Raw genomic sequence first — 26133 nt, forward strand, 5'->3', positions numbered from 1 at the left:
AGAAACGGCAAAATAGTAAAGGTTTTGTTTTGACGGTTTTGTTTTAAAATCTACTTATTTTTTACTAGTTTTGATGATCATGGTTTACTTGGGTTCCGGCAACTAAACAAGTTTTTCTACTTGGCGATCTGGATATGCATCACATAAAATGTTAACCTGTAGTTTAAAGTTTAAAGTCGGTTGTTCAAAGCTTTGTTACTCTGTGGGTTTTAAAACAACGTTCATTTCAGCGCAAATTGAGGGTAAACTGCTGACGGACCCCAGGTTGACGGGATCTCCAAGGTGGATTAATTTTTTGCCTAGCTTCATAGCGAAGATGAATCACCTTCAAAACGGATTAAAATCTAACGCCTAGTATTGCTACGCAATAAAGGTTTCCTTTAAAATTTGTAAACGCAATAGAGGGTTACTTAGAAAGTATTTAGAAGTTTAGCTAAAATTACAACGAAAGGGCGGAACGCATGGTTAGCACCTAACAGCTTGCTGGCTAAACTCAAAGCCCTGCTGGGTGCTTTCTTGTTTTGACAAACCCCTAATTATTTTCAAGGTGCAACTAGATAAAGACAATTCTGGATAATTAATCTTGACAACCAGACTGCGCTTTGGTGTGTTTTCGTAACTTTATAAGAACACGTAAGTATCTGAAAAAAGACATTTTTTCTATCATCAAATTACTTTGATAAGAATCTTAGCAACGTGGACAATGGCACTCCTCTGTGCATCAGTTGTTTTGCATCCCTCATAACTTCGTGGATAGGTGACATGAATTTTTTTGTCGAAGCAATTCCATGCTTAAGGATTTGCACAAAGACGAAGACTTTGAAATTGCCAAAAACTAGTTGTTACCTTTTTGCTGACAAAAACTTCACCTTAAATCCATTTTTAAGTTGAAAGACATGGCAGTTTACAGATCTGTGAAGGAACTATTGCCAATTTATGCTCTCTTCCTAATCGTATTGAAGATAATCCACGTTCTAAACTTAGTTTCATAATGCAGATCTCCAAGAATTCTTTTACTTATATTAAAAAACTTCCCAAATATTTGAATGGGAAGGGACAACCGCACTGGGTTGGTGAATAGACCGTAATGTCATCGCTCCTCTAAATTTTATAGATCGGAACGTTGGATCAGATTTAGTAGATCCGAAAACGACTGGTCCACTTTATATGAGTAAAAGATACTTGGCTTTTGGAGCAACTACATGCATTCGTGATTCCTACTGGGAACCACGGACAACACCTTAATTGGCCAATAACACGATCAAATTCCAGATCCCATTGTCCTATGACAATTTCATGAGAATTTTTAGTCAAAAAAGTATATTTAGGATGTTGCGATTGCAAATTTAGGCGAAGCATTGAACTTGGGTGAGGCATTAACCTAATACATCCAAATTTTAAAAAAAATTAGCACAAACCCCTCTCAGGCACGGAAATTTTGTGAAATTGCGAATAGAAGTATTTACAAAGTCTACTCTGCTTATTATCAAAATGAATAAGCATCATCGCAGTTTGAGTGTGAGAATTCGGAACTACCTCCTACCTCAGGTACCATGCCGATTTATAGCCGTTTGTATCGAAACTGCTATCTCGACGCCTCCGGAATATCAAAATTGAGGGAGAAAGTAAGGGTACCAATCAGCCCTTGCTGAGACCGAGGGGGGATGCTTTAGTGCCCTACTGCAGTTGCCTTGACAAGGTGGCGGAACGCACAGTAGAAGAGGTAAGCGTCGCGCTCCAAAAAAATGCGAATGACAAATGCTTTTTGATCATTTTACGGTTTCTGAACTCCACTTCCTACCCTATCAACTCTGGATGAAAATGAAGTAAGGCGAATTGTGCATGACCAAGCCTTGTTTATTAAAGCGACTTAAAACACAAATGGCTGATGAAAAAATGGAAGCTAACCACTGTAGGGATGTGAGACGAGGTGTACGATATCAGTTGTTTTGAATTGTAATTTAAAAATGCCAAAAAAGGCATCTCAAAAATGACCAATTTTGAGAATTTAATTACTTGACAGCTTTGAAATGAGGTGTCTAACGCGTACTGCTTTTTAGACAGCAATTTCGTACTGGGGAATGCACAAGTGAAGGAGTACCCCATAGTCTACTGTTCGGATGGCTTTGTTGAGTTGACGGGTTTCAGCCGCTCGCAGATCATGTCACGTTCCTGCAGTTGTGCTTTCCTCTGGGGTCCCAACACCAGTGAGACCGCCAAGGACAGCATCTGGTCCGCGTTGAAGGTGCATACGGAGCTCAAGATAGAGGTTATTTTCCACAAAAGGAACGGTGCGTTTCCTCTAGTCACCTGAATTTGATGAAACATTTAAACAGCACCGTTGATGTTTATCTTCATCTGGTTCTACCCTTCACTACGGTTTTGTAATCGAAGGAATAGTGTCTCAGTTTCTGTTTTTTGTTTTAACCAGTAAAAATGTAGTTTTTAACCTCCTGTGAGTGTAAAAAATTTTACTGGCAAAAGCCTAGTTTTCTCGTTACAGGGTTCTAAGTGAATGCCAAATATTAGCGCTAGAATTTTCTCTTATTTGATGCTTCCAAGACACCTGGAGAGTTTTATCTAAAGATTAGGCAAAAATCATGTCCGGGATGATTTTAGTGGATTGTTTTTAAACCACTATTCACTCAGGCCTGTTCCAAGTCTGTCTGAGTCCGATGACTGTCAAATAAGCACCCGCATTCGATCAAACGGCAGACAATTTGATGAGACGAATGGGAGTGGGAGGTGGGTGAGGGGCGGCAGATGGGCCAAAGCGTCTTCATTAATTTTCGTTTAGACAAATTAAAACAGAAAGATGGAAAAATTGCCATATGAACTGTGTAAATTGCAGACTCCTAAATTAATACATCAGGGACAGGTAAGACTCGTTTAAATAAAGCATGTGGTTTTAAGGCAATAAAATACGACTGGCTAGTTGTAGAACTACAGGCTTGATGTTTCCCACTTTCACCTTTGCTTTCATGCCCTTGAAACGAGAAGACGAGTTGGACGAGGCCATGCTTTATTGGGTAGCAGTAAGTAAAAGGGTAGAGATGTCACGGTTTGATCATGTTCAGGGTACATTCCCTCTGCTTTGGGCGGCTGATGGCGTCCGATTCGTCAGGGGGCTCGTATTTACAGACCGCCTCTCGCCTAAAAGGTACATTCAAATATGCGTGGATTACAGTAGTTCTGGCAAACACCACCACATGACTTCGGTGGATGCTGCAAATTGCTGAGCTACTGCACCTCCATCATTGAATCTGAGGCGAGGTGTGAATACCTATTCCCTGGCACAACCAAACTGCTGTTTTTAATTCCAAAAACGTTCAATTTCCAGCGAATAACAGACAAAATTACTAATCCAGCATCGAATAGCAAATGTAAGGAGGATACAAAAATGTGTGAATTCAAAACACGAACGAAACCATGGACAAAAATACTCTCGCCTGAAGATACCGTCCGAGTAGCAGTAGCCGCTATTTGGTGAAGCGCATGAATTTTTGGCAAAACTATCTTTCAGCAATGAAGGTCTCATAAAAACACAACATTCATAGACTCGCTAAAAAAACAACTTCTTCTATGCTGCTTTTTCGGAGGATAAATGTCACTCCTGTGCTGTGAAATAAGGTGGCTTGAATGCTTTCCAGAGGTAGTGAAACAGCTTACAATGTATCTTAGACACCAAACCCTCATTTTTCAATAAGATTGCTAAAAAAAGAAAAAAAACTTGTTTGAATGACTAAAATAAATGTAGACAAAACTTTAAACGAATGAAACCGGTTTATTTTGGCACACTTTTCCGGGTAGCTAACTAAACTACCTACCCATTCATATTTTGGTTTGTAGGAGCGTCTTTCAACTGCCTCTTGGATATCGTGCCGATAAAGAATGAGAAGGGTCAAGTTGTATTGTTCCTAGTCTCGCACAAGGACCTGACAGCACAGAAGAAGACATCAGGTAGACGTTTCGCTCGTTGTTTTTGATCTGACCTCTTTTCCCACACATAAACAACAATGTATGAATAGCGTATCCGCTACCGACCGACAAAGGAGAGGAAACCCTTTAAACAGCTCCATTTCCAAGGCTGGCAAACATCATGTTACAGTATTTAAATATAGCTGCGCTTGTGCTGAAGGCAAGATACTTACTGCATAAATTGCTACTCCTGAGATAGAGCTATTTTACCTCTGCTTGGATAGGGAGAGCTATTTTAAGCCGAAAAGCAAGACTAATGGGGTACTGGCGTTTAGTAAGCAGGAGCCTTAAGGATTGCCCTATTTTATAACTCAGAAGCAGTCTTATACCTTCATATGCTCCAAATACATTAGTAGAGCAGTACTTTAGCTGACGATCCGCGGGTGTAATTGTCTTGATTCACATTAGATGGAGGTACAAGGAGGGGAAGAAGTTGTGATTTGGGTGACTTGGGAAGAGGTACATGTTTGTTGGAATGCTCCTTACGCATTTCTGTTAGCCATTCCTTTAAAAGACGAATTAAACAAATTTTAGGCTTTATTGATACAGAATTACACTAAAATTATAAACCCTTTTCTCAAGTAATTCACATTCATTCTCAAATCTACCGCCTTTTTAAATAACTGGAGGCTGCACCGGTTCCCAACCGCTCCGCAGTAATAAAAACGCAAGGAAGGAGTTGCATTTATCGTCAAGCATTTTCAGAAAATGGGTTGTGCATTTTAAACGGTTTGGGGAGGCTGGCAAACCACCTAAGCTAATTACTTTCAAGATGTCTCTGCGTACCCCTCCTCCTCTTCGGTCGAGGGCAAAAATGCTCAATCCGACGTCGCCCATATCTCGTGCTTACTTTGTACCCATGACCAGTCCAAACGGTTTTTTTGACTTAAAATTTTACAAATCAGCACAAAAGTGCAAAAAACATGTCAGCATAATTTTGTGAGAACTCAAAAGTGGTCTAACTGGACAAAGTGTACCGAAAGTGGAGCTCGTTTACATTTCGGCCATTTAAGAGCAGAAGCTCTGGGAAATTGGCAAATTTAAAACTTATTTGCACAGAATTTTGCCTCGTTAGAAATGGTAAAAAAGGCTTCAGAAGTAGGTAATATCTAGTTTTATCTGCTTCATGAGGACGGGGAAGACATCAGCTTGTAACTAATCCTGCCCACGATGAAGTTAATAAGAAAGTTTTGTGCCCCTCTCTTTAACATCTGGAACGATAATACTGATTTTTAAGGGGCAGTGGATCTTCTGTCTCAACTCCTAAAATATAAGAAAAGTGATTGACTCGCCCATTAGATTCGTTTACAAACGAAGCAACATAACAGTCCTCGGAGGTACTCCGTTTAGCGAAGCCGCTTTTAAGCCTAGCAAAAGTCTCAACGCCAGCTCTACTGTTCGCCAAAAACAATCTTTCTAAATCCTTAACAGAGTAATTGTCTACAAAATCCGAATTGAGGGAATTATTCTTTATCTTGTCCGCCATCAAATTTAGCGGAGTGTCTCAACGTGCACTTAAGGATCAGAAAGATTAAGGGAGGAGGCGGTCCTACCGGGTTAAAGCCCTTTCAGTTTCTGTAATCTAAGGGCTTGCGTCATTCTCAAAAACGTTATTCTGTTCCACTATTTCGTGCTCAATCTAATAAAACTTAAAACAAAAGTGCAAATCAGTTTACCTTTTGGGTTTCCTGTAAGTTAATTCATTTTCTCTTGGCCCTTTTGGTCAAAATTTCATTTGTATTAGAGAAAAACTCTCTCTTCTAAGAGTTATAAAATTTTTTTACTAAACACCGGAAGTTTTGGCAGTTTGGATGCACCATTACAATCTCTGAATGTAGGAATCACAACCAGTCTTCTGTCCTGTGGTCTGGCCTCAACTCTTACACCAGCGGCGTTGGTTGCCAAGCGACAACCGGCTCTAGTGCTTCCCTCAGGAAACCAGATTCCCCACCGAGTAGTACCCATCCGCCGCGGCAATACCGCCCATCCTGTGAACACCTCCTCTGTACCCTCTACCTCCGCCTCGGCCACGCCTCTTCTCAACCGCCGAGCTTCCGCACCCCAAGGAGAAAGGGAGTCGGCAGTGTGTTTTCGATTCGGCTCCACTTTCGGCATTCGTCATAGTTTAGTTCCGCACTGGAATAAAAATGAGGTGGTTTCCTCTGCCCCTTCACCTCCATCAACACATTCGTTATCACGGCAACAACAACAACCACCGCAAGCGTCACCTTCGTCGGCGACAAAAACGCTTGCTCTTCCATCACCAAATTATGCCAATCATCTCCTCATTGACTCGGAGAGCTTTTCGGATTATTCGCAGGCCTCTTCCAAAAAACCGAAGGAGCAGGTTTCCTCCTCTTCCTCCTCATCTTCACCTACCGAGTCGGATGATGGTACCTCCTCCTCCACCTTCAAATACCAGAGACGCAGAAGTCGGGCTGTTCTCTACCACCTCTCAGGCCGGTTCGACAAAAAGAATAAACACAATAAGCTCAATTTTAAACGTGTGGTGAGTAAGCCGGTTAGCCTTTGCCTTCCTTTATAGCTCAAGGTCCTTTTGTCGTCCTAAATACTCTTTATTTTTGAAAGAGGAGATATTAACGGTTAGGTGGGAGTAAAATTTGCCTAATTTCTTGTATATTTCTCTGTGTGGGACGTAATTGTGCAAATGTTTTGTTACTCCTGCAAAATATGCAGAATTTGGGGCAACCTATTCACTTTGTGAAACAACTGCAAACCTATGTTGCAACCAGTTGCGAGGGTTGGTGGGATTTTTTCAGAACAAAAAGCACAAGTTTGAATCACAGAGGAGTAAAGCTGAAAGCGAGGTTGAAAGACAACTAGTGGACTAAATTTGTAACATTTTATTATCTGTTGGGGCATAATTTATTCGCTTTTGTTTAGTGACTTGTGAGTGCCTTAAGGGTATTTTTTTGACTCCAAGAGGAATTTATGAGCCGGGAACCCTAAAAGAAGTGGACTTAACCGTAGGAGTGTAAATGTCTTGATATCTAAAAGGTGAATTTTTTCAACATTTAAAAGGGCACTTTTTAAGAATTAAGCACAGGATAAGAGTGATGTGTATGTGTAACACATACCAAAAATGTTTGTAGAAAAATGTACTCTTTTCCCCTTTTTGAGCCACATTCTACCAATGAGGTGACGGATTCAAGTTTAAACAAAAATTGCCAAGCCAGTTATAAAAAATAAGTTTCGGTGAGCTACTCAGCTTTGAGTTAAGGGAATTCGGCTCAGTGACAAGGCGAATGTGATCAGAGGGGAGTAATGCTGGTGGATGTTTATTCTTTAACAGATGTATGCACTCCTCAGTCGAGGTTCCCATTGCACAAATCAAATAAAATATTCCTTTTATTAAACCTTGTTAAAAATTAGATAGATAAAGAGGTACCCTACATTGAGGCACTGATCGTGAGCTTAATAACCGAAAGAGAATGTTTAGTGCGATCCAAAACTTTTGCATATTCGCCAATTTAAAACTGATGGAATTTGCATTTAGAACCTATTTGACTTCCACCTTGGCACTTTTTCCAGTGGAGTTTTGAGCTTCAAACCGAATCTTATTCAAAATCACTTTAAAGTATGCACCAAATTTAAGCGGAAAGTAGATAAAGGCCGCGTTAATCAAGTCTTTATCTTTTGAAAGCTGGTTTCAACTGACTAATTTTTCGGCAAAATTGATTTTGAAAAAAATAAATCACATTTTTGCGTGCCTTTGTAAACTGCTGTACCCACAAGCCTTGATGAGACCCTTTTGCTTTGGGGTAGAGAGTCGCCGCTGGAATACAAAACGCATTCTGTCGTGGTTGCACAGCTGCAAATTTTGTTGCAATACCAGCTCATGAATAAATATCTTTTTACGATATTCCTAAAGCGCTTTATGAAGTAACGTTGCTTGTATCAATGTCCAACCTCGAGAGATTTTCTTACCATAGTTGCAAACACCATTCCGGTTAGGCTACTTTTTAGGGGGAGGCAAGTCAAGTCTCCGCATTTCGGCGGAATTTGACTTCTCGGTTTTTTACAAAGAGTATAAATATGGGAAAGGTCACTGGGTTCTCGTACGTGTAGTTTCTGCAGCAGCGAGATTATGACCTTCAATTAACCCCCATTTTACCCCCAAATGACTGCTAATGCGGGTGGATGGGAAGAATTTTTGAACAATTATATCCATACAAAGTCTCACTTTCGCAGCCAAGTAATTCGTTAGAATGTTAGGTGAAATTTACGCTTGTGTCGCTTTTCCCATTTTCCCCTAGGAGGTGTCCACTTGTATGTGGTCTCAGGTTTGTTTACTGACCCGGTGCTATCCTTTAAATGGTTTTGAAGATATCACAACTTGTCCTTTCTAATCACTTTGCAATCGTCCTATAATACAAATCAGTTATTTCTATTTCCTTTTCTTTTGATAAAGCTGAAAAACGCTAATTTTTACTAACATTCTTAGCGGCCCAATAAAGAGAAATGACTACAAGTTCCAGTGAATTTGAAGAATTCAGAAGTATCGCACGATTCTATGATTAAACAACTTTTTCTTGATAATTTATAGTAGTTGCCACAAAAAAACATCCTAGTACATAATTTCACTTCGTAACTTCCATAATATTTATTCAGGGAGGAGGGTAAAGTACTTTTCAAAACAGAACGAGGATTAAGACGTGTGTATCAAATGACATTTTCCACTTCCATGGTCTTTAAATTGCGCAGTCACAAAACTCTAAATTAAATGTAAATCCCTTTTTTTGCTCAACGTTATATATATAATAGCTTTAGCCCTAGTAGAATATTTATTTATTACCTCCACAACCTATAGGTGGTTCCTAGAAGAATGGAATCCACTTTAATTTGTCATACTTTTTTCCATATCTACAGCCGCTTGAAGCGTTTCCATTTCTGGCATCAGGAAAGTGGGTCTTCTTTGATTCACAGACACATACTTTCTGATCTTCACCTTTGCCAGAATCGAAAATACCAAAACGATGAAGATTGACCATCCACTTTACTTCCGCACACAATCATGTTATCCTCTTTTCTTTTTTCAGCTTCCACATCTCTCCACCAAGAATTCCATTCCTGAGTACAAAGTGCAGGATCTGAAGGCCTCGCGGTGTATTCTCTTGCATTACAGCATTCTCAAAATAGTCTGGGACTGGCTGATTGTCCTTTGCACCTTCTACTTTGCCGTCATGGTGCCCTACAATGCAGCCTTCCAGAGGGACAGCAATGAAAGAACTCTCCGCACCCTCGATATGATTATTGAGGTGCTTTTCATTGTTGGTGAGTTCGCGGGTGGCTTTTGTGTGGAGCTAAATTAAACTCTTTTAGAGGATATTTCGCTAGCAGACACCTTCCATATAAATGATGAGTTTGTGATTGGATTGGTGGAAATTCTGCCTTAGGATTTGGTAGGACTGCTGCTTCTTAAAAGCGAGCAGCAATTTAAAGTCCTGGTTAAAAGTATAAGTTACCATCAGCTTTCAATAGAATTTTCTGGAATTAGCGACTTAATTTCTGGGTGGTTTTTCGATGTCAATTGCATGATGCTATTGTGAAACCAGAGGAGACTCAACTCTATGCTCCCCTTGAAAATAAACAGCGAAATGGCTACATTTAGAAGTACGAAATGCCAATGGAAAAGGTTTGCTAAATACTTGAATCAGCTTCCAATTCTTGACTTCTAGTAGAATAGGCGAATAGCAATAAAAACAAATTCTAGAAAAAATGTAAGGTTAGTGAAGGCAGCACAAAGGGATCTATTGTGGAAAAAATAAATTTAGCAGTTTAGTCTTTTGGGCCGTTTTAAGATTGCAGCTGCCAAAAAAACAAGGCTGTAGAGAAAATAAGCCAACTGCCGCACAAAAATAGACAAGAATGACAATTTTTACAATTTGATGGGCAATTTTGAAGTTTGCTTATTATTGGGAATAAGCGAATTTGCCCGCGGCTATACGGCTTATGGAAAAACATGCTTTACTAGGAAAAATTCGTGGACGTTGTTTGACCCTCCTTGCATACCTCCATCACAGTTTTAGTCGTTTAACATAGACAACGAATTGAGGGTTTTACACAACACGATTCGAGCAAAATCCCAAGTACCTCACTAAGAATGGAATTTAATGGTAAAAACTAGGTGCCATGAGCAAAGTTTAAACCAAAAACTAGTTTGCTACTTTTAAACGCTGGTTTCTACCGAGATTAGAGGTAGGTCAAGTCTCCACGTGTAAATACCCACTCGGGTTAATGCGACCTGCCAAGTTTGTGTACCTAGGCTGATCGTAGTGTCTTGAATCTAGCCACACAGAGCATTCTCTTGGTCTCGGTTTTATTCACCCAAAACGGTGGGAGCAGCCTTATTTGTCGGCTCACTCCCCTACAAACTAGTGGAGGCGATGTTAGGCTCAGGATTGGGAGCGCTAGGTTCTCTTGTCAACCAATTTGTAATAAAAACGAAATGTAAATAAAATATTCCAACGAATTTTAAAGACTTCGGCTTTTAAAGGTCAAACATTTGAGGCCGCTTTGTTATATAAGCATGTGATTAGTCTGACCTTCGCAACACCCATGAAACCACCACCCTAAGGTCACTGAATTTATCATAACAAGGTGTACTTCGTAGACAGCTTGGAATATGCTGACAGGAGATCCTGACCTGAGGGTTCAATTGGCTTCCTAGACTTTGCTCTCAGAGGTAAACAAAGTGGACACATTTGCCTAATGAGTGCCATCAAAAGACAGATTGGCCGTGACCCATCCCGTGTTGGTAAATAAACAATGCACAGACTCACTTCCTCTTGCACCATTTAAAAACAAATTCTGGTAGCAACAATTCTGCTCGGCCATTTGATCAAGCATTTATTTAACGTATAATCAAAAAGATACATTGCTTAAATAAATCCACTTGGGTTTGATAACAGTGTTTAGCACGCTCTAGACACATTAAGGTAGGTCTTTCCCAAGTAAGGTGGTTTTATAGACCCGACGATTTAGTTTACTTGCAGCTAGTTTTCATGCTAAACGGTGCATTTCTGCTGATATACCTACTTTAATTAGTCAGAAGTGGGTGCCTTTTAGGCCCTCCTTAATATTGTGGAAACATATTCACTATAATCTTGGTCTGCTTGCAGACATATTACTGAATTTTCGGACGACGTTTGTCAGTAAAAGCGGACAAGTAGTACACCACTCGAAGGAGATCGCCCTGAACTACATCCGTGGATGGTTCATTCTCGATCTCATCGCGGCTGTCCCCTTTGATGTGATCTGGACTATCCAAAGTCCTGAATCGCCTGTGGTAATTTTTATGTTATCCGTCCCTTACTAGATACCTCTCCTTTATCTCCAACTGCCCTATTTTGAATAGTGGCAGTCATTTAAAAAAATCGCTTAAACTTCTATTCAAGTGGATTGAGAATCAGACCAATGAGAATAATTGAAAGCATAAATCTGTTAGTAGGACTGCACTAAGGAAACGACCTTGTTTACTGAGCAGCCTGGAGAAGGCTTCAAGTGTAGAAAAGACAACTCAAATGGAAAGAACAAAAAAGTTATTAAATTTTTTTTTCAAGTTAAAAACACTATTTGTATACCTTCCCTTGTATGCGTGGTGCTGCAACAACACCCTCAAAGGTTTCGAGTGCCTAAGAAAGACAAAATTTGAAAAGTTTGAAAATTTTGATAAGTAAATTAGAAAGATGCTTTTTTTAGACTTAATAAGGATTTTTTGTAACTGCATAACACGAGTCTGGAATTAGGAAACACAATAAGTTAGCAGATGAGTCCAATGTAGAATGTTTAGCTCCAATACAGTGTGTGGAACAAATTGACTGGAGATGGACTGCATAATATCAGTATGTTTAAAAAAGTAGCAAGTTTATTTACTCACGTATTTGTTTATTAATGCCTTACTACCGCCCGTGCCTTCTCCACTAGTTGATCTCTAATTCTAGTCACCTAGTCGGCTATTTGTACACAAAATCCCTGGTCAGTTCATCCACCCTCTTCTCGGCCTATAGGATGTTTCTTCTTGGCAGAGAATAACTTGCCTTCCCGTAAATACTATTAAATAGCGTCGACGAGAACGTGGAAACACTTCTTACTCTCACACGAACCTAATCAGAAATGCAGCCTCCTTCGCCGCATCCCACCCCACCGCATCCTCCCCGACCTGACCTTTTTTTCGTGTTCATGCCAAGGCAAATTGGATGCATCTGATGAAACTGGCACGATTGCTTCGACTGGCACGACTTTTTCAGAAAATCGAGCGCTACTCCCAATACAACGCGGTGGTTCTGAGCATTCTGATGTGCATGTTTTTCCTCCTCGCCCATTGGTTCGCCTGTGGATGGTTCGGACTGGGCAGTCGAGAGCTCATGAACCTGAAGACGCGAAATCACAGTGAGTCCCCATCTCCCGCTTACCCATTTGAGAGTAGGAAAACTCTGAAGCATTTTTATGGCGTTGCCAACCCTCTAGTCGGATTGGATCGTGTAATGTAATTCAATGAGTCTTAGACAGAAACTCCCAGTAATTAGTGACGTCACGATTCTTCCTGATGTTTTGAATAGACACCACATAAATGATGAAAAATAGCATTAAACGAGGCTTCAAAAGGGTAAATGTTTGCATTCAAAATAAAAAAATTCTGAGTGGAATTTGATGTAATCAAATTAGGATTGCTGTTGTCTCAAAGAAAGACAACTCTGGGATAGCAGAACACGGTTTATTTTTAAAGGCAATTTCATAAAAAGGTTGATAAGCCAAAAGTGGAATGGTCAGGAGGTCTTGTGATAGTTTTAAGGTTGTGTAGTTTTGCCTTATAAGAACCATTTATGAAAGAGAGCTCATTACAGCCCATTACTTGCAGTTGTTTAGCCACATACAAACGGAGAAGGCTGGGGCAAACATTTTCTCCGACTTTTGTTAGCAGGTTGGACTTCTTCGGAAGACGACTATCAGCCTTTTATGGCAAATTGGAAATAGAGTCACATCGACACAGTAAAAGCTGTAAATGTTAGTGATAAAAACCTGAAGATATTGTCAAGATAATTGCAAAAGCAAACTGATAAAGGGAGAAAGCATCAGATTGTAGTAATTAACAGCCATGCATTGGCGTGTAGCTCGGCATTTATTGCACCTTGCCCATGCAAAGCAAAACAGACTATAAAATAGTTGCAGACATCCGCAAACAGCTCATTTGCCTGAGTTCCTTAGATCACCCAGTTTTTAAACTAACTGATTTGCCTTGAAGGGGAAAAGATGAGTCTCCTTGCAGTATGTAAAATACTTCTAGACGAGCCTTCATATATCCAGTGGAAAATCAGTCCTCATTTGAAATGCTACTTGACCTTATGCTTCGTGTTTTACGAGGTATAACAAAGTAGCTTTATTTAGGCACCTTTTTAGCTGTAAGTGTGAAGCAGGCAAACTCAAATGAGGTAACTGTATCTCCCCGAGTCTTCCCTGAAGACGAAAGAAGTCCTAACACTGATAGTGGCCCGATGGCTATGCCACTTGGCGGAAGTACAAAGGTGGCGCCTTCAGTGCCCGCAAAACCAAAACATAGAGTTTGACAAACAATCGAAGTGTCACATAGCAGAGCGGGAGACCTTGAGCGAACCACTTCAGGTAGTCGGAAGAACATTGCACCATCGATTACATCAGGCTTCCAAGGCAACTTTTGAGTTTAAACTATCTACTCAAATAAACGTTGCCAAGTATGCTTAATTGTAATTTACACCGCTTAGTAAATGAGTGGATCTCTTCGCTACAAAAACTGATTACATTGTTGCTTATTAAAATCCGTTGGTTGTTTATCCATTTTTGAGAAATGCTTCACCATTATTTAAGTCGGACTGCATCGGGTCCCATTTTGTTAAAGACCTGTCAAGGCATATTATATGCGATTAGGATAAGAGTTGAGGGGAAACACGTTTGTCTTCATTTTTAATATAAATTACTTCTTTTCAGTTTGAATGATGTCTATCCGCTAAATAGCAGAAAGTAGATAACAAAACCTAGCTTTGCAAACCGGTGCATTTAAGCTCTGTCACTGATAACTAGACTTACCCATCTACACAATGGGTGTTAAAGTGAAACGAATCCCAGACTTGCTGATTAAGCGATGATCGTGAATAAGTTATTTTGACGTTTTTAATTTGTAAGATCCTCACCACTTCGTTAAGCAAGGAGTAGTTAATGTGGTATGACACTTTGCTACGGTTTAAAACGGAACGGCATTACTCTGTATAGTGCAGATATGTCCTGTTGAGTTTCAGTAAGAAGGCATCCCACTTTTCATAAAAATATGCGCAAATTGGATTTGACTTTTAGCATCCCCGTTATTGCGATTGGGCCACCAGTGGCACGTCAACGTGACACGTGCTGCTTATCACCCTGTGGTGGACAGACGTTTGCACCAAATCGTGACCTAAAAAATACTGCAGAATCGTCTTTTTTCCGGCGCTCATCGCGATTCTCTCCATATTTATAGATATATTTTTACTTGACTTAATGTAATCAGTACTTTTAACCCAAGTTATGTGCTTTACAATTTTGGAACTTATATCTTTTATCGCCCTAAAATCGGTGCGACAATTCCCCATTAATTTTTAAAGTTTTCACTGAAGTGACTACTTTTGATTGCGTTTCTCATCCACTGTTGCAAAGTCTTTAATACCGAGAATCGCAAAGTAAAGTACTCAAAACGTTTTGTCAAACGGAAAAGGTAGATAAAATTTACCTCTAGACGAACAAGACTGAGAAGCCGCGAACGAAACTAAAATGAGATTTGGATATTCTTTAAATTTGAACATACCAACTTCATATAAAATTGGGCCTACACGAGAATGTACTACTTACAATGCGTTTTATTTATCCCTCTTTCCGGCAAATGGGCATAGTTGTGGTGTTTCTAGACTGTATGCTCCGCTTGAAATACCGGAAAAAGCTGCATTTAACACTTCTTCGAAAGCCATCATTGGAAAGGTATTGACCACACTAATCTATTAAAGGAGCAAAAAAGAACGTATAACTAATGTCATGAGATTTTAAAATCCACATTAACTTCAAACAATGCCAAGTTGTCTGATTCGCAAACAGTACATCACAGACTGGTGGCTATCATTCTTCTTCGCTTTTAACGGCAACATTCACCTTCTTAATATGTCTTCATGATTTGCCTTTAATTTAAAGATGAGACCTCTTTTAAAATTTTGAGTGGAAAAGAGTGCCCAAATTGTACATAACATGTTTGCTACCAGAATCTTAGTGGGAAATGGATTACCACACCCCAATTCTTCATCCTTCTAATACTAGCACCGAGTAGCGCTTAGAGGGTTTTTCTCAACAAATAAATCTCTACTTTAATTAAATGCGTCATTTATGTGTGGCGTACAGACTTAGGTGGGAAATTGGCAGGGTCAGGCCGAATTATTTGCCAGGGGGAGATCAGCCACCACGGGCAGGATGCTTTGCTGTGTCAATATGACAACCATTGTCTCCACGTTTTCCCTTTCCGTTTAATTTACTTCCTTTTTTTCTAATTAAATATGGTGTACGAATTGTCAGACCGAATCCTAGGGTTGTGCCATATCATTTTACCTCAAATTAAAGATGATGGTTGGTCATTTTGACTTAGTAGATAATGTACGGTGTAAAAGCTTTGGAAAACATTAAAAATGAAGAGAAATCAATGTTTCTAACAGGCTAACTGGAAATTTAGCATATATGCGTGTACTCAACTTGACACTGATATGCGTCAAAGTGGTGCGATTAAAATTTAATTTTGACAGTACAGAAAACGGTCGGATGACAGTTAAATTATTACTTCGGCGCTCCAAATGCGCAAAGGAGAAAAGGGCCTCCGTAGAAATGCCTGAACAATTTAGGTTTGCTCTTAGATTCTCTTTTCGTTATGTGAAAACCCAACTATCTACTCAAAGAAGTATTTACTCCAGATGGCGACACACCTTGCACTATTTTATCCTCAACTTGATGCGCAAATATTAAGCGGGGGAGATTAAAACATTCCTACTAGGCGTAGATTTTACGACGAGACTGATTCTTTAGGAAAAAAGACATTATGAGGCACGTGTGAGTTCATAATCCCCCAAAGTTTACTTCCAAGCAAAAAATGCAAACGAGTTTTCAAGGCTAAAACAGCGCAAAAAAAACAACTGAACAATTAAGTATGTTTGCCCATACGACCTGTAAAAACGAAATTTCCTTTGATCTCACCGACTCATAAAATGAGAAAAAGTTAAGAGGCCATTATAGGAAGTGTATAAATCCGCAAACAGGATGGTCACGATTGTTTGTGGGATTGGAGTAATCCCTTAATTCATTAATACTTGTTAGAAGCCAAATCCATAAAAGCCTTTAGCTTTTATTCAAGGAACAATTGTTTTACTTTAACGAGATTTATTTGAATAATACGTTACTAATTTGGCCTTGACGATTGGGTTTGGTGTAAAATGGCCGGGCTGACTCGACGTTAATCAGTTCTGTATTTGTACACCAAACAGATCTTTGATAGAAAACTATCAAACAGAGGACATTGTCTCTTTATTTACTTTATGCCATAAGGGTGTGTGCGTGCCCGTTTTTTTCCCAAGACCAGGAAGGCAGCGCCAACGGCTTTTGAAAAACGAAAACAATGGAAGGTGCGGAAGTCTCACACTCCAAATTACCACCCACAATGAATGGAACAAGTCTGCTCCGAAGAAGGAACCTTCACAAACGATACAGAAAAACAACTAGACTAAGTTAAACAAAATGGACTAGTCGGTTGTTAAAAATGTAGAATTTATGCTGTTCCCCTCCGAAAGAATTCAGTCAACGATAGTAGGCGTTATAGCTTCTGAGCTAGTCTAACAGGCTGCACTTCAAATTATTTCTAAAACAACGTTAAAGTATAGTGAAATCTGCCAGGTTCAAAGTGCGATCCTATCAGTCATTCGCGACACCTTCCACACCAACCCTGCTACCCTACCACATTGCCTGATGACAGAACACGTGCTCTGTTGTGTTGTAGAAATTTTCTCAGTGCAAATACTGAATGATAAATCACAAACGAATAGGACCACTCTTTTCGCGTAAAGTTTAAATTAATCGGACTAAAACTGTACGGTACAAAGTTTCTTTGGCCAGGCAGGATTGTTGGAAAGGGCAGAAATCAAGAAAAGCTGATTAAACGGAAGCCACTTTTCTTTGTTTCAACTCAAGTATGCAACTGGGGTAGACATACACCTTGAGATGCTATGACAATAATTCATCTGTGGGTCTTCAGCCCTTTTCAAACCATTTCTGGTGTTTTTCGTAGTTTACTTTTTGCTCTACCTTCCTATTAAATTCGGTTAAGTTTGCCATCCAAAAAAATCCTAGATTTAATGGACATATTTAACATTTTAGAATGCAGAACCTACTTGCAAGTAATACTTTTGACAAAGCACTGGAACTTATGTGCCTTGTAAAAGGGATGCAGTGGCTAGGGCTTGGTAACCTTACAAGGATGCTTAATAATTTAACTTTTTATGCCTCTTGAAGCAGTATATTGTAAAGAACTTCATGATTTATTGCGCAAAATGCACAGTTTCCCTTATTCCTTAGCCTTAATCAACGGCTCGAACAAATTTGCCCACAAGGCACCTTGTACCCTCCCTGTAATGATAGTAGCACCACATCACAGCTCCCAGAACATTTCAAGCAAAAGTAGCAAATAAGCACAACTAATTAACAACGAGATGGCGCTTATTTCCTCGTTTAAGTAAACCCTCTGGGAGCAACTGCTCTCCCGCGGGGATTGAAGCGCTTTGACCGTAGATAAGAGTCCTCCTAATGCGAATGCGACATCATGAGGGTAAAGTGCCTTGGAGAAAATGTCGCACACACATTCCTCTGCTACTAACCAGACAATTTCTTTCTTTCCTTTCACACTTTAATGTTTGCCTCAACCGGCTATAAATGTGTGCGCTCTGGTAATTGGGCCTGGGCTAAATAAATTCCCCTTCCACCGCACTTAAACATTTAACTCAGGTAATTAATTCCAAACAATTGCCGAACTCTTCTTTGGGACATTTAAAATCATCTGCCATAAATTTCTTGAAGGTATCTCATTAACGGCTCATCAATTTGGTGATAATTGGGGTTCATTCCACCCAACCTTCGCAAACAGTACTTATCAAGTTTCCATGACTTCTCCTGTAACAATGCAAAAGGTCCCAAATAAGGTATGAAATAATTTTCATAAACTGAATTCAAATCCTTTCATTTGTTTATCCCAACTAATTCCCATATTATTACCGAAGGAGACACTTCCTTATCGTATGGACCTAATATAATCACCCTAATTGGACGATGATGATGATCCCTACTGCACACAAGCGCCATTTCTTTTCGGAAATTGAAAAATTTGCCCACAAACACAAAATCTTCCCAAAAATCCGTTAAAATGTCAAGAAGCAAAAATACATTACCATTTTTGTTAGATTAGGCTCTTAAGGCTCAGATATATACTGTTGCTCCAAACTATGATTCATTTGTATTAGAGGAGTTTCTTTGTCATTCCCTTCCCAAAAATTATCCGGCAGCAACACCATGTAGATATACTTTAAGTAGTACTTTATGTGTTTACTATAACTGAGATTTTAGAGTACATTTTATCGTAAGAACAAGGATATCAACAACTCACATAGATCAACATGGTGGATGTGGGGACTTGTGAAAAGGTTAGTTTTGGGTCTAATGTGATTTGAGCTTGTCTGCCTTCCAAGTTGAGTTTGCTTAGGTCGCAAAGCCGTGGAGTCACCTTGTCGAACTCTTGGAGCATTTGGAGGTGGTGTTTGAGTCTGGCGATGGGTTAGTGGACTCTCTCTAGACTGTATCAATATTAAGAAAGATCCACCACTACTGATCAAACTACATCAAGAATAATGCTTTAAATGCTCCCGGTAATGGCTTATTTAAATGGTAAGAAAACAACTAATGACGCCTACATTAGCCGACAGAGTTGTGGAAGCCAATATTTAAATAGATCTCGCAGGCATTACCAAATGGCACAATTTTTCTTAGACTATTTACATGTTCTCTACTTCTTTTAAAATGCGTTGAGTATGCCTTGCATTTAAAATTGATTTCTGACTATTTGACAGCTTAAAATTTTGATAAGAAACGGCTAAAGTGTTGCGCCATTCACTGAGTGAACAAAGCTATCGTTGGCTGTCTGTCTGCACGCATCACAACGGCTCTAGACGAGTCTGTCCGCTGTGAGCATTTGCGGTGAACTACAGACGAAACAGTACACTTACTGAGGACCTGAAAGTAATTACATTTGGGACCCATGCACACAATATTGCCCATTACAAGAAAACTTCTTCTTCAGAAACACCCAGTGCTAGTCAGTCAATGAGATGGTTATGGCATCCTTACTTGAGAGAACTGCTGCATAACTGGAAGTGAGAAGTTTCGCAAATTAGTTGCAATGTGAGGAAGATACTGCTTCAGCCTCTTCCTTATCCTCCCCTTTCCCCTGATGATGTACCACCAAGTGATGACGATTTCCTTTCCCGAGCGTCAGCATTGGACGCTGGCATACGAAATAGGGAGAAATAAAAGCGGCCAGTGCTAGTTTTGTTCCATAGGTGGCAATCACAAGCACATGTCTCGTTAGAAGGGAAAGAGAAACAGTAATAATTAATTATTATTTGGGAAGATTCCTTTAGAGCTGCTTAATTTTTAGAAAAAATCTGCAGGACATTACTTGTCTACATTGTGACTGAGGAGAAAGGATCAATTTATCTAATGTTTTAATCAGCGAATTTGCAGAAAAGTTAGAAATGCCCTTAAGCATTTTTGTCGTAAGGCCGGTAATTTTCAAATTTATGTTTTGTGCAGTAAATATAAAACAGTGAGGTACTTTTTAGTTCCCCGCATTTTCACTTTAGTCCTCATTTGTCATAATTATTTATTTCAAATAATTGGATATTCTTCAAAATGCACCATTGCTATACATTTCCGAAAGAATGAAATCAATGAAAAATTGTTTTAAATTCCGGTAAGTACGAAGGTTAAGATAGGGTCAAATCTAACACGAAAGGCCGCCTTGTCGGTGTGGTCAACTGACTGATGGGCTCGACTACCGCTGCGTATTTCACCTTCCTGTTCAACTGGTCTTTGCTAACTTTTCCTAAAAAAAGGTTTCTAAAAAATACAAGATTCTTGTTAAGTTTTGCATTAGGCTACAAACATTTTTTGGAGTTACACTGTTTTAGACATTAAACCCGTTTCCACCTTTGTTTCAGTTTAAACACCTCACGTACTTTTTTGTCCACAAAGTACTAACGGATGTAGGAGTCAACTGAACACAGGTTGGGGTGAAAAAGAAGAATTTGCCACAGGGAGAACGCTGCCACCTATGTAGAAGGAGGGATGAGGAAAGGTCCTTCTTTAAGCAGGGGTGTATTTTATATTTCCAGTTTTTATGACACATCAGTAATTTTCCTTGACGCCGCTACCTTCCTGTTGGTTACATCCACCGCTAGGTCGAACATAGGACCACCCGGAAGTAGATGCTCTGTGGACAAATTATGGCCGAGGTTAATTGGGAGTCCACAGGACGCGATAATAAACGTCATTTGAGTTCATTTATTAAAGTCCTTTCAAAATTCTCGCATATTGTGTAGTTCCATCTGTCATCAGAGCTCTTCTTGATGGAAGCAGTTTAAAGATCTGGTATGAACCGTTCGTATCAATTCCTTTACGATGGTAAAGGGTGGTCGAATTAATTCAGCCACTAGACTTCTTGATAGTATACGTACTCCTTTGGAAGGTTAGCAGACACTAGACGGCAAGAGATTCGTTACGGTACGACAAAAGGAAGGAATCACCGCGACTGATATCAACTTCTTGATTCATTTTCATCTCCGCACAGGGTGGTAGGGAGGAAGGAGTTTCCAAGGAATGAAAAACCCACTTAATATTTTAGGATCCACAAGGACATTTTGGTAATTAACCTTTTCAACTTCAATGTCCATGAAAATCACAGCCACATCTGGTACAGATAAGAATTCCTATTTGTGGAATCGCGGTCTAACACCGAGACAAGCCTTAACTTCATTCTTGTCAAAAATAGGAAAAATTAGAAAAAAAAAACATTGTAGCTGAAACTGATGTTTAATTGCCTAGATCCTCTTGCTGTTTTAAAACGTTGGTAGCTCTATGGGTTTCGTCCTAATAGCTTGAATTTAACTTCATTCTAATTTGAGTAAATTTTGTATTTGACAGAAAGAATGGTATCTCTATAACTCTTATAATAAAGTTTCTACAATTCGCTATTTTAGGCTGGTTGTTTGAGCTGTCGGAGCGAACTAACGCTTATTATGGGGCCAACATGACAGGTGGGCCAAGTCGAAGTAGTATCTACATTTCTAGTCTCTACTTCACAATGAGCAGTCTCACCTCCGTCGGTTTCGGCAATGTCTCACCCAACACGAGCAATGAAAAGGTATTCTCCATTGTCTCCATGCTGGTGGGAGGTAAGTCTGCTCCGTAAATGCTTCGTGATAGACAGTTATTATGCTTCAGGCGATATGTTTGATAAATTCTTAATAACGCCGGATATACACTAGTCACCTACTACATCGCCGTGGTGGTAAAAATGACAACTAGTCATAGCCTGTCATACGCTGCTGCTACGACAATTTACCATTAGAAAGACCTAGTAAATAATATCCACTTGATGATTGACACATTGTGTGATATTGACAGACTGTTGCTTGCATGGAGATGACTATCACAGCTATTTTTGCTGTTCCACCGTCTTTATAAAGAATGATTGTAGATAACCTGTTTCGGTTTTTTTGAGTAATAACATCTGCCAGCCCCAGTCGTTTCAGTTATAGAGAGCAGGAATGCTAGATAAGCCAGAAATTTGGTCAGCTTCTAAAAAACTCTTCAGTTTTACTATATTTTGTTTTAATCAAGCACGTTTGCATATATTTTGTGGCCTTAAAGGCTTTATGTATTCATTTACTGTAAGACTTCTATGTGGTGTGGCCATCTCAACAGAATCGTTCTAATTGGTAGATCGGCTACCCCTACAAATCATTCTGATAGCTTTCTTTCCCTGGTGAAATTATGTGTCTAAGGGGCAAGAAATACAAAGGTTGTCGGGATGTCTCGACCACAAGGAAGTCAAAAAAATGAAGAGCAATCATATCCCCTTATCTACGATGCTTTAAATGGTTTACAACGCTACAGTCTGAGGTAGGATGAATGACCCCGAACATTTATCATTACTTTGTCAACTTCGTTGACGGGATGCACGCCCATAGGCACGTGGACAGAGGAAGAACCTCCGAAAGTGCGGTGTAGTTGTAGTATTGCAAAGAAACCGTTTAAAAAATAATTATTTTGCTTATAGTCAAGAAGAAAGTGCCCGCTACTTCGTCCACTTGATAGGTCCTTCTGAATAGATGCCTTTACTAAATTTTGGCGAATTTAACAGCGAAAGAAAATGTTGTATCTTTCCTAGTTTTTGCTCAATTTTGGCAAAAATCTTCCTTCTCAGAATTTGTTACGTTTAAATAGAGTCGAGAACTTCCAAAGTGGAACTCAGTGCGATATTACTGAAGGCACTTTCCACCATGTCAGCAATAATCAGTCTGCCGGTGAAAAACAAAAACTTGGAAAAAATTTGGTCTGATAGAAAAATCAGTGAATTATAGATGCTTTTTTTTTCAGCTCTCATGCACGCAGCAGTGTTTGGCAACGTGACAACCATCATCCAGCGCATGTACACACGACGATCAGCCTACCAGACGAAGAATCAGGACCTGAAGGACTTCACCAGGGCACATCACTTGCCGAAGCAACTTCGGCAGAGAATGCTGGAATTCTATCAGGCCATGTGGTCCATCAATCGGGGAATTGACAAGCAAACTGTAAGCACCTCCACTGCCGTCACCTTAGCTGGGATAAGTTAAATGAACATATTAGCATAAAGTGGCGGCAACTGGTTGAGAGATTTCCCAAGACTACTGACTTTTATGCGTTTTTATTTACACTTGCATTCGAGCGCGGTACTTGTGCAGAATTTGCAATCACAAAGGCGTATAGTTTGAAGTTCATCCTTCTCTGCAAGACTTTTTTGCGCTCTTCTACACGTTGAGCAAACTTCATCACTGTTACTCAGACCTTTACCATTGTCCCTAGTTCTTTTGCTTGATAATGGTCGTGGAGTTATCTACAGCCATGATATTTGACAACAGGAGCGCTTGTGCGTTCTACCTCAGTTGACTACTAAGGGTAAAATAAAGGTTTTCATTACAAAACTTTAGGAAAAAAACCCATTTCAAGGAATCATGGTTGCTGGTTTGAAGCAGAAACATCTTTAAAAATGTCCAGGGATGCAACTTTGAGCAATGAGGCGCACTTCCTCTGGGGACCGATAACCATAAAACTTTTCGTTTGTAAGCTGCAACTTCCGTGAAAATGTTAGTTGATGGTTGCGCTTTGAATTAACCCCTTTTATGAAACCATTTTATGCTCAAACTATTGCCCAACACGGTTTGAAAGCTACCATTTCTGCATATACTTGAGTAAAGGAGGACATGCGGTGGCCTGGAGTACTTGCGCTTCACCTTTTTCGGCACTGCTATGACGCATTGCGTTTTGGCCAAATGAAAGCACTCACTTCCGAATTAAATGGATCCCAGTGGTTTTAAAATGCATTTATAAAGAGAAGAACACTGACGACAGACGAGATTTGGGCATGAAGCATCAAAGATAATGCAATACCGAGGCAGGAAAGGTAGGTGTACATTTTCTGGCGGCTGCATGCAGCGTCTTAAGACTCTCCCGAGGACGAAGGAAGAAAATACTAGGAAATAAAGTCCATTACTGAAGTACGGAAGAGCTGAAAAGGCCACCGGTATGGTCCGGATGTCACGCTGCCCAATGGAAGTACAATCGTGTAGGCTTCAGTTGTCGTGAAACCTAAGTGAAGAGTTAAACAAATAAACAAAGTACTACGAGACCCTCTTTCCTTTTAAGCGCCGTCTACGGGGCTCCTATTAGCTAAACTCCTGCATCGACCATCAAAGCATAGTCGAATTTGCGTGCAACTGAGGTTATGCATGAGCCCAACGTCACTGATCCTCCTTGCCACCTCCACTTGCGTCTGAATTTTTGTCCTATTTGGGAACAGCACCAAGGGAAAGGCAAATGTGCTAACCACCCCGAATGTTCATCGCCAGTCGTAGGGACATTAACCTAAAGCCAAAGTCTTATAATAAAGGACTTTGTTTTTACTTGATTGCTGCCCACCCATTCATATCTACATGGGTTTTATCCAGCTAGTAGAGAGATATAGGAGGTATCACGTGTTCACCGAACTGACATTTTTACATAGGTGCCGTAAACAGCTCCGTGGCGAACTTTTATAGTCAGTTGACGGCTAGTGTCGCTTCAGATGTTAGTAGCAGTCCTACAAAACACGAGATTGGGGTGGTTGCCAAAGGTGGACGTCATTTTCAACCCTGCAGTTGGGAGTCGTCACCGATTCTCCCACCCACATCATTTGCCCTTCTTACGTCACGATTTGGTTTAGCGTATTGGAATAAAAATCAAGGTAGTCGTCCCTTCTGATTAGAATCGCTTTCTGCTGCCATCATTGTAGCCTCCTAAGACTTTTCGGAAAAAGGAAGAAGACAATCGCGGAGCTTTTAGTTTCCGTGAAACCGAAACGAGGAGTCGAATAAGCCATCAAGGTACTAAATATAAATCCCACGACTCGGTAAATTTTGAGATTTGGCCATTTTGCCTTATTTTTAACAAACTAACAATTCAGTTTGCTGGGGATAATTATGTGCTAAGGTGTGGTGCTAGCTGGTCAGACCGTCAGCAAGCTATTTAAATTAACAGTAAGCAAAGAAACAAACTACTTTTTCAAAAATAGAAAAGAATGCATTCAAAAATAATGTATTGCCGTCCTCAAGCCTTTGTGCAACTACATATTTCAATTCGGTTTCCAATTGTTTCATGAAACTGAAGTCCTTTGATGCAGTTTTAAGTGACAGATTTACAATTGTGCCATCAACGCGAAAAATACGGGAAAGGTGTCCGAAATTTCCTAAAATGGTGTCACCAAGGCTGGGAAAATGCGTGGAAGCAAGCATAGTTGACAGGAGGTTAGGCATTACTCCAAGCGTCTCGGATATTGCTCCCTTAGCCTGCAATTAAGAAATGATCCCCTTCCTTGATGACCTCTTTTCACCTTTAATCAAAGGCTGGAAAACCTTTTACCTACCTGATGTCTTCACCTACCTAATCACTACTTGAAGAGAATAACAAATAAGACTTGCACAAAGGCCTTGTATATTCTTCTTTAAATCCTTTTGGCTACCAAGTTTCTCTAAAATTTACCAGCCATGATAATGGTGTCTGTCGCTACAAAAAGGAGTAAAATATTATGTTTTGTCTAATCATGCAATAAGCAGCCCATATCTTGTCTAGATTGCCGTGTAACGGTTGGTTAACTCCAGCTGAACGTGTTCCTAATTTCAAAAAGAAAGTGGCGGGATGATCCACGAATTCCCTATAGTAATTTTATTTGCATTCTTTTATTTAGATTTATTCTTTTTTGTTCTTATAAGTTGATTTTTAAGGAATAAATGCTTATTTTTAGGGACTTTGTGCCTCTATTCTTGTTAGTATACCCTTCCATGTGGTACTTCATTTATGCAGCATAACTTTCCGCAGTCTAACGTCCAAGAGAGGGGAGGAAGAGGGTCTTGTGACCTGGTTCTGCGACATAGCGATGCATTTTACAGATAATGCAGGCCTTTCCCGAGGAGATGCGTGGAGACATAGCGCTGCACATAAACAGGGAGATGCTTTCGCTGCCTATCTTCAAGTCGGCTAGCATCGGCTGTCAAAAGAGCATCGCCCAACTCATTGGTACTCGCTTTGCCACGCCCGGCGAATACCTTGTGCATCGTGGTGATGCCATTCGCAATCTCTACTTCGTTTGCAGCGGTTCTCTCGAAATTCTCGATGAAGAAGGCTCGGTAGTTGCACTGCTGGGTAAGTTATGCCCATTATGGTCTTTCCAAGGTCAAGGTCGACACTGACTTGATCAAGTGA

The 26133-nt window shown here is 40.0% G+C and overlaps 1 protein-coding gene across 1 annotated transcript; it reads left to right on the forward strand. All coding sequences in view use genetic code 11, as the record gives it.

Annotated features, from left to right (window-relative positions):
* Positions 1 to 1881: 1881 nt before the first annotated feature.
* Positions 1882 to 26133, forward strand: EGR_00464 (Potassium voltage-gated channel subfamily H member 2; the record flags this gene model as incomplete). Its single annotated transcript, XM_024489713.1, has 11 exons — positions 1882 to 1912; positions 2061 to 2291; positions 3850 to 3960; positions 5817 to 6487; positions 9039 to 9273; positions 11121 to 11287; positions 12189 to 12390; positions 21330 to 21524; positions 22732 to 22931; positions 25821 to 26057; positions 26104 to 26133. The coding sequence occupies 11 exons, from the start codon at positions 1882 to 1884 to the stop codon at positions 26131 to 26133; spliced, it is 2310 nt and encodes a 769-aa protein (XP_024355710.1).

Source organism: Echinococcus granulosus (genome assembly GCF_000524195.1).
Source record: "Echinococcus granulosus chromosome Unknown EG_S00002, whole genome shotgun sequence".
NCBI classification, from domain to species: Eukaryota; Metazoa; Platyhelminthes; class Cestoda; order Cyclophyllidea; family Taeniidae; genus Echinococcus; species Echinococcus granulosus.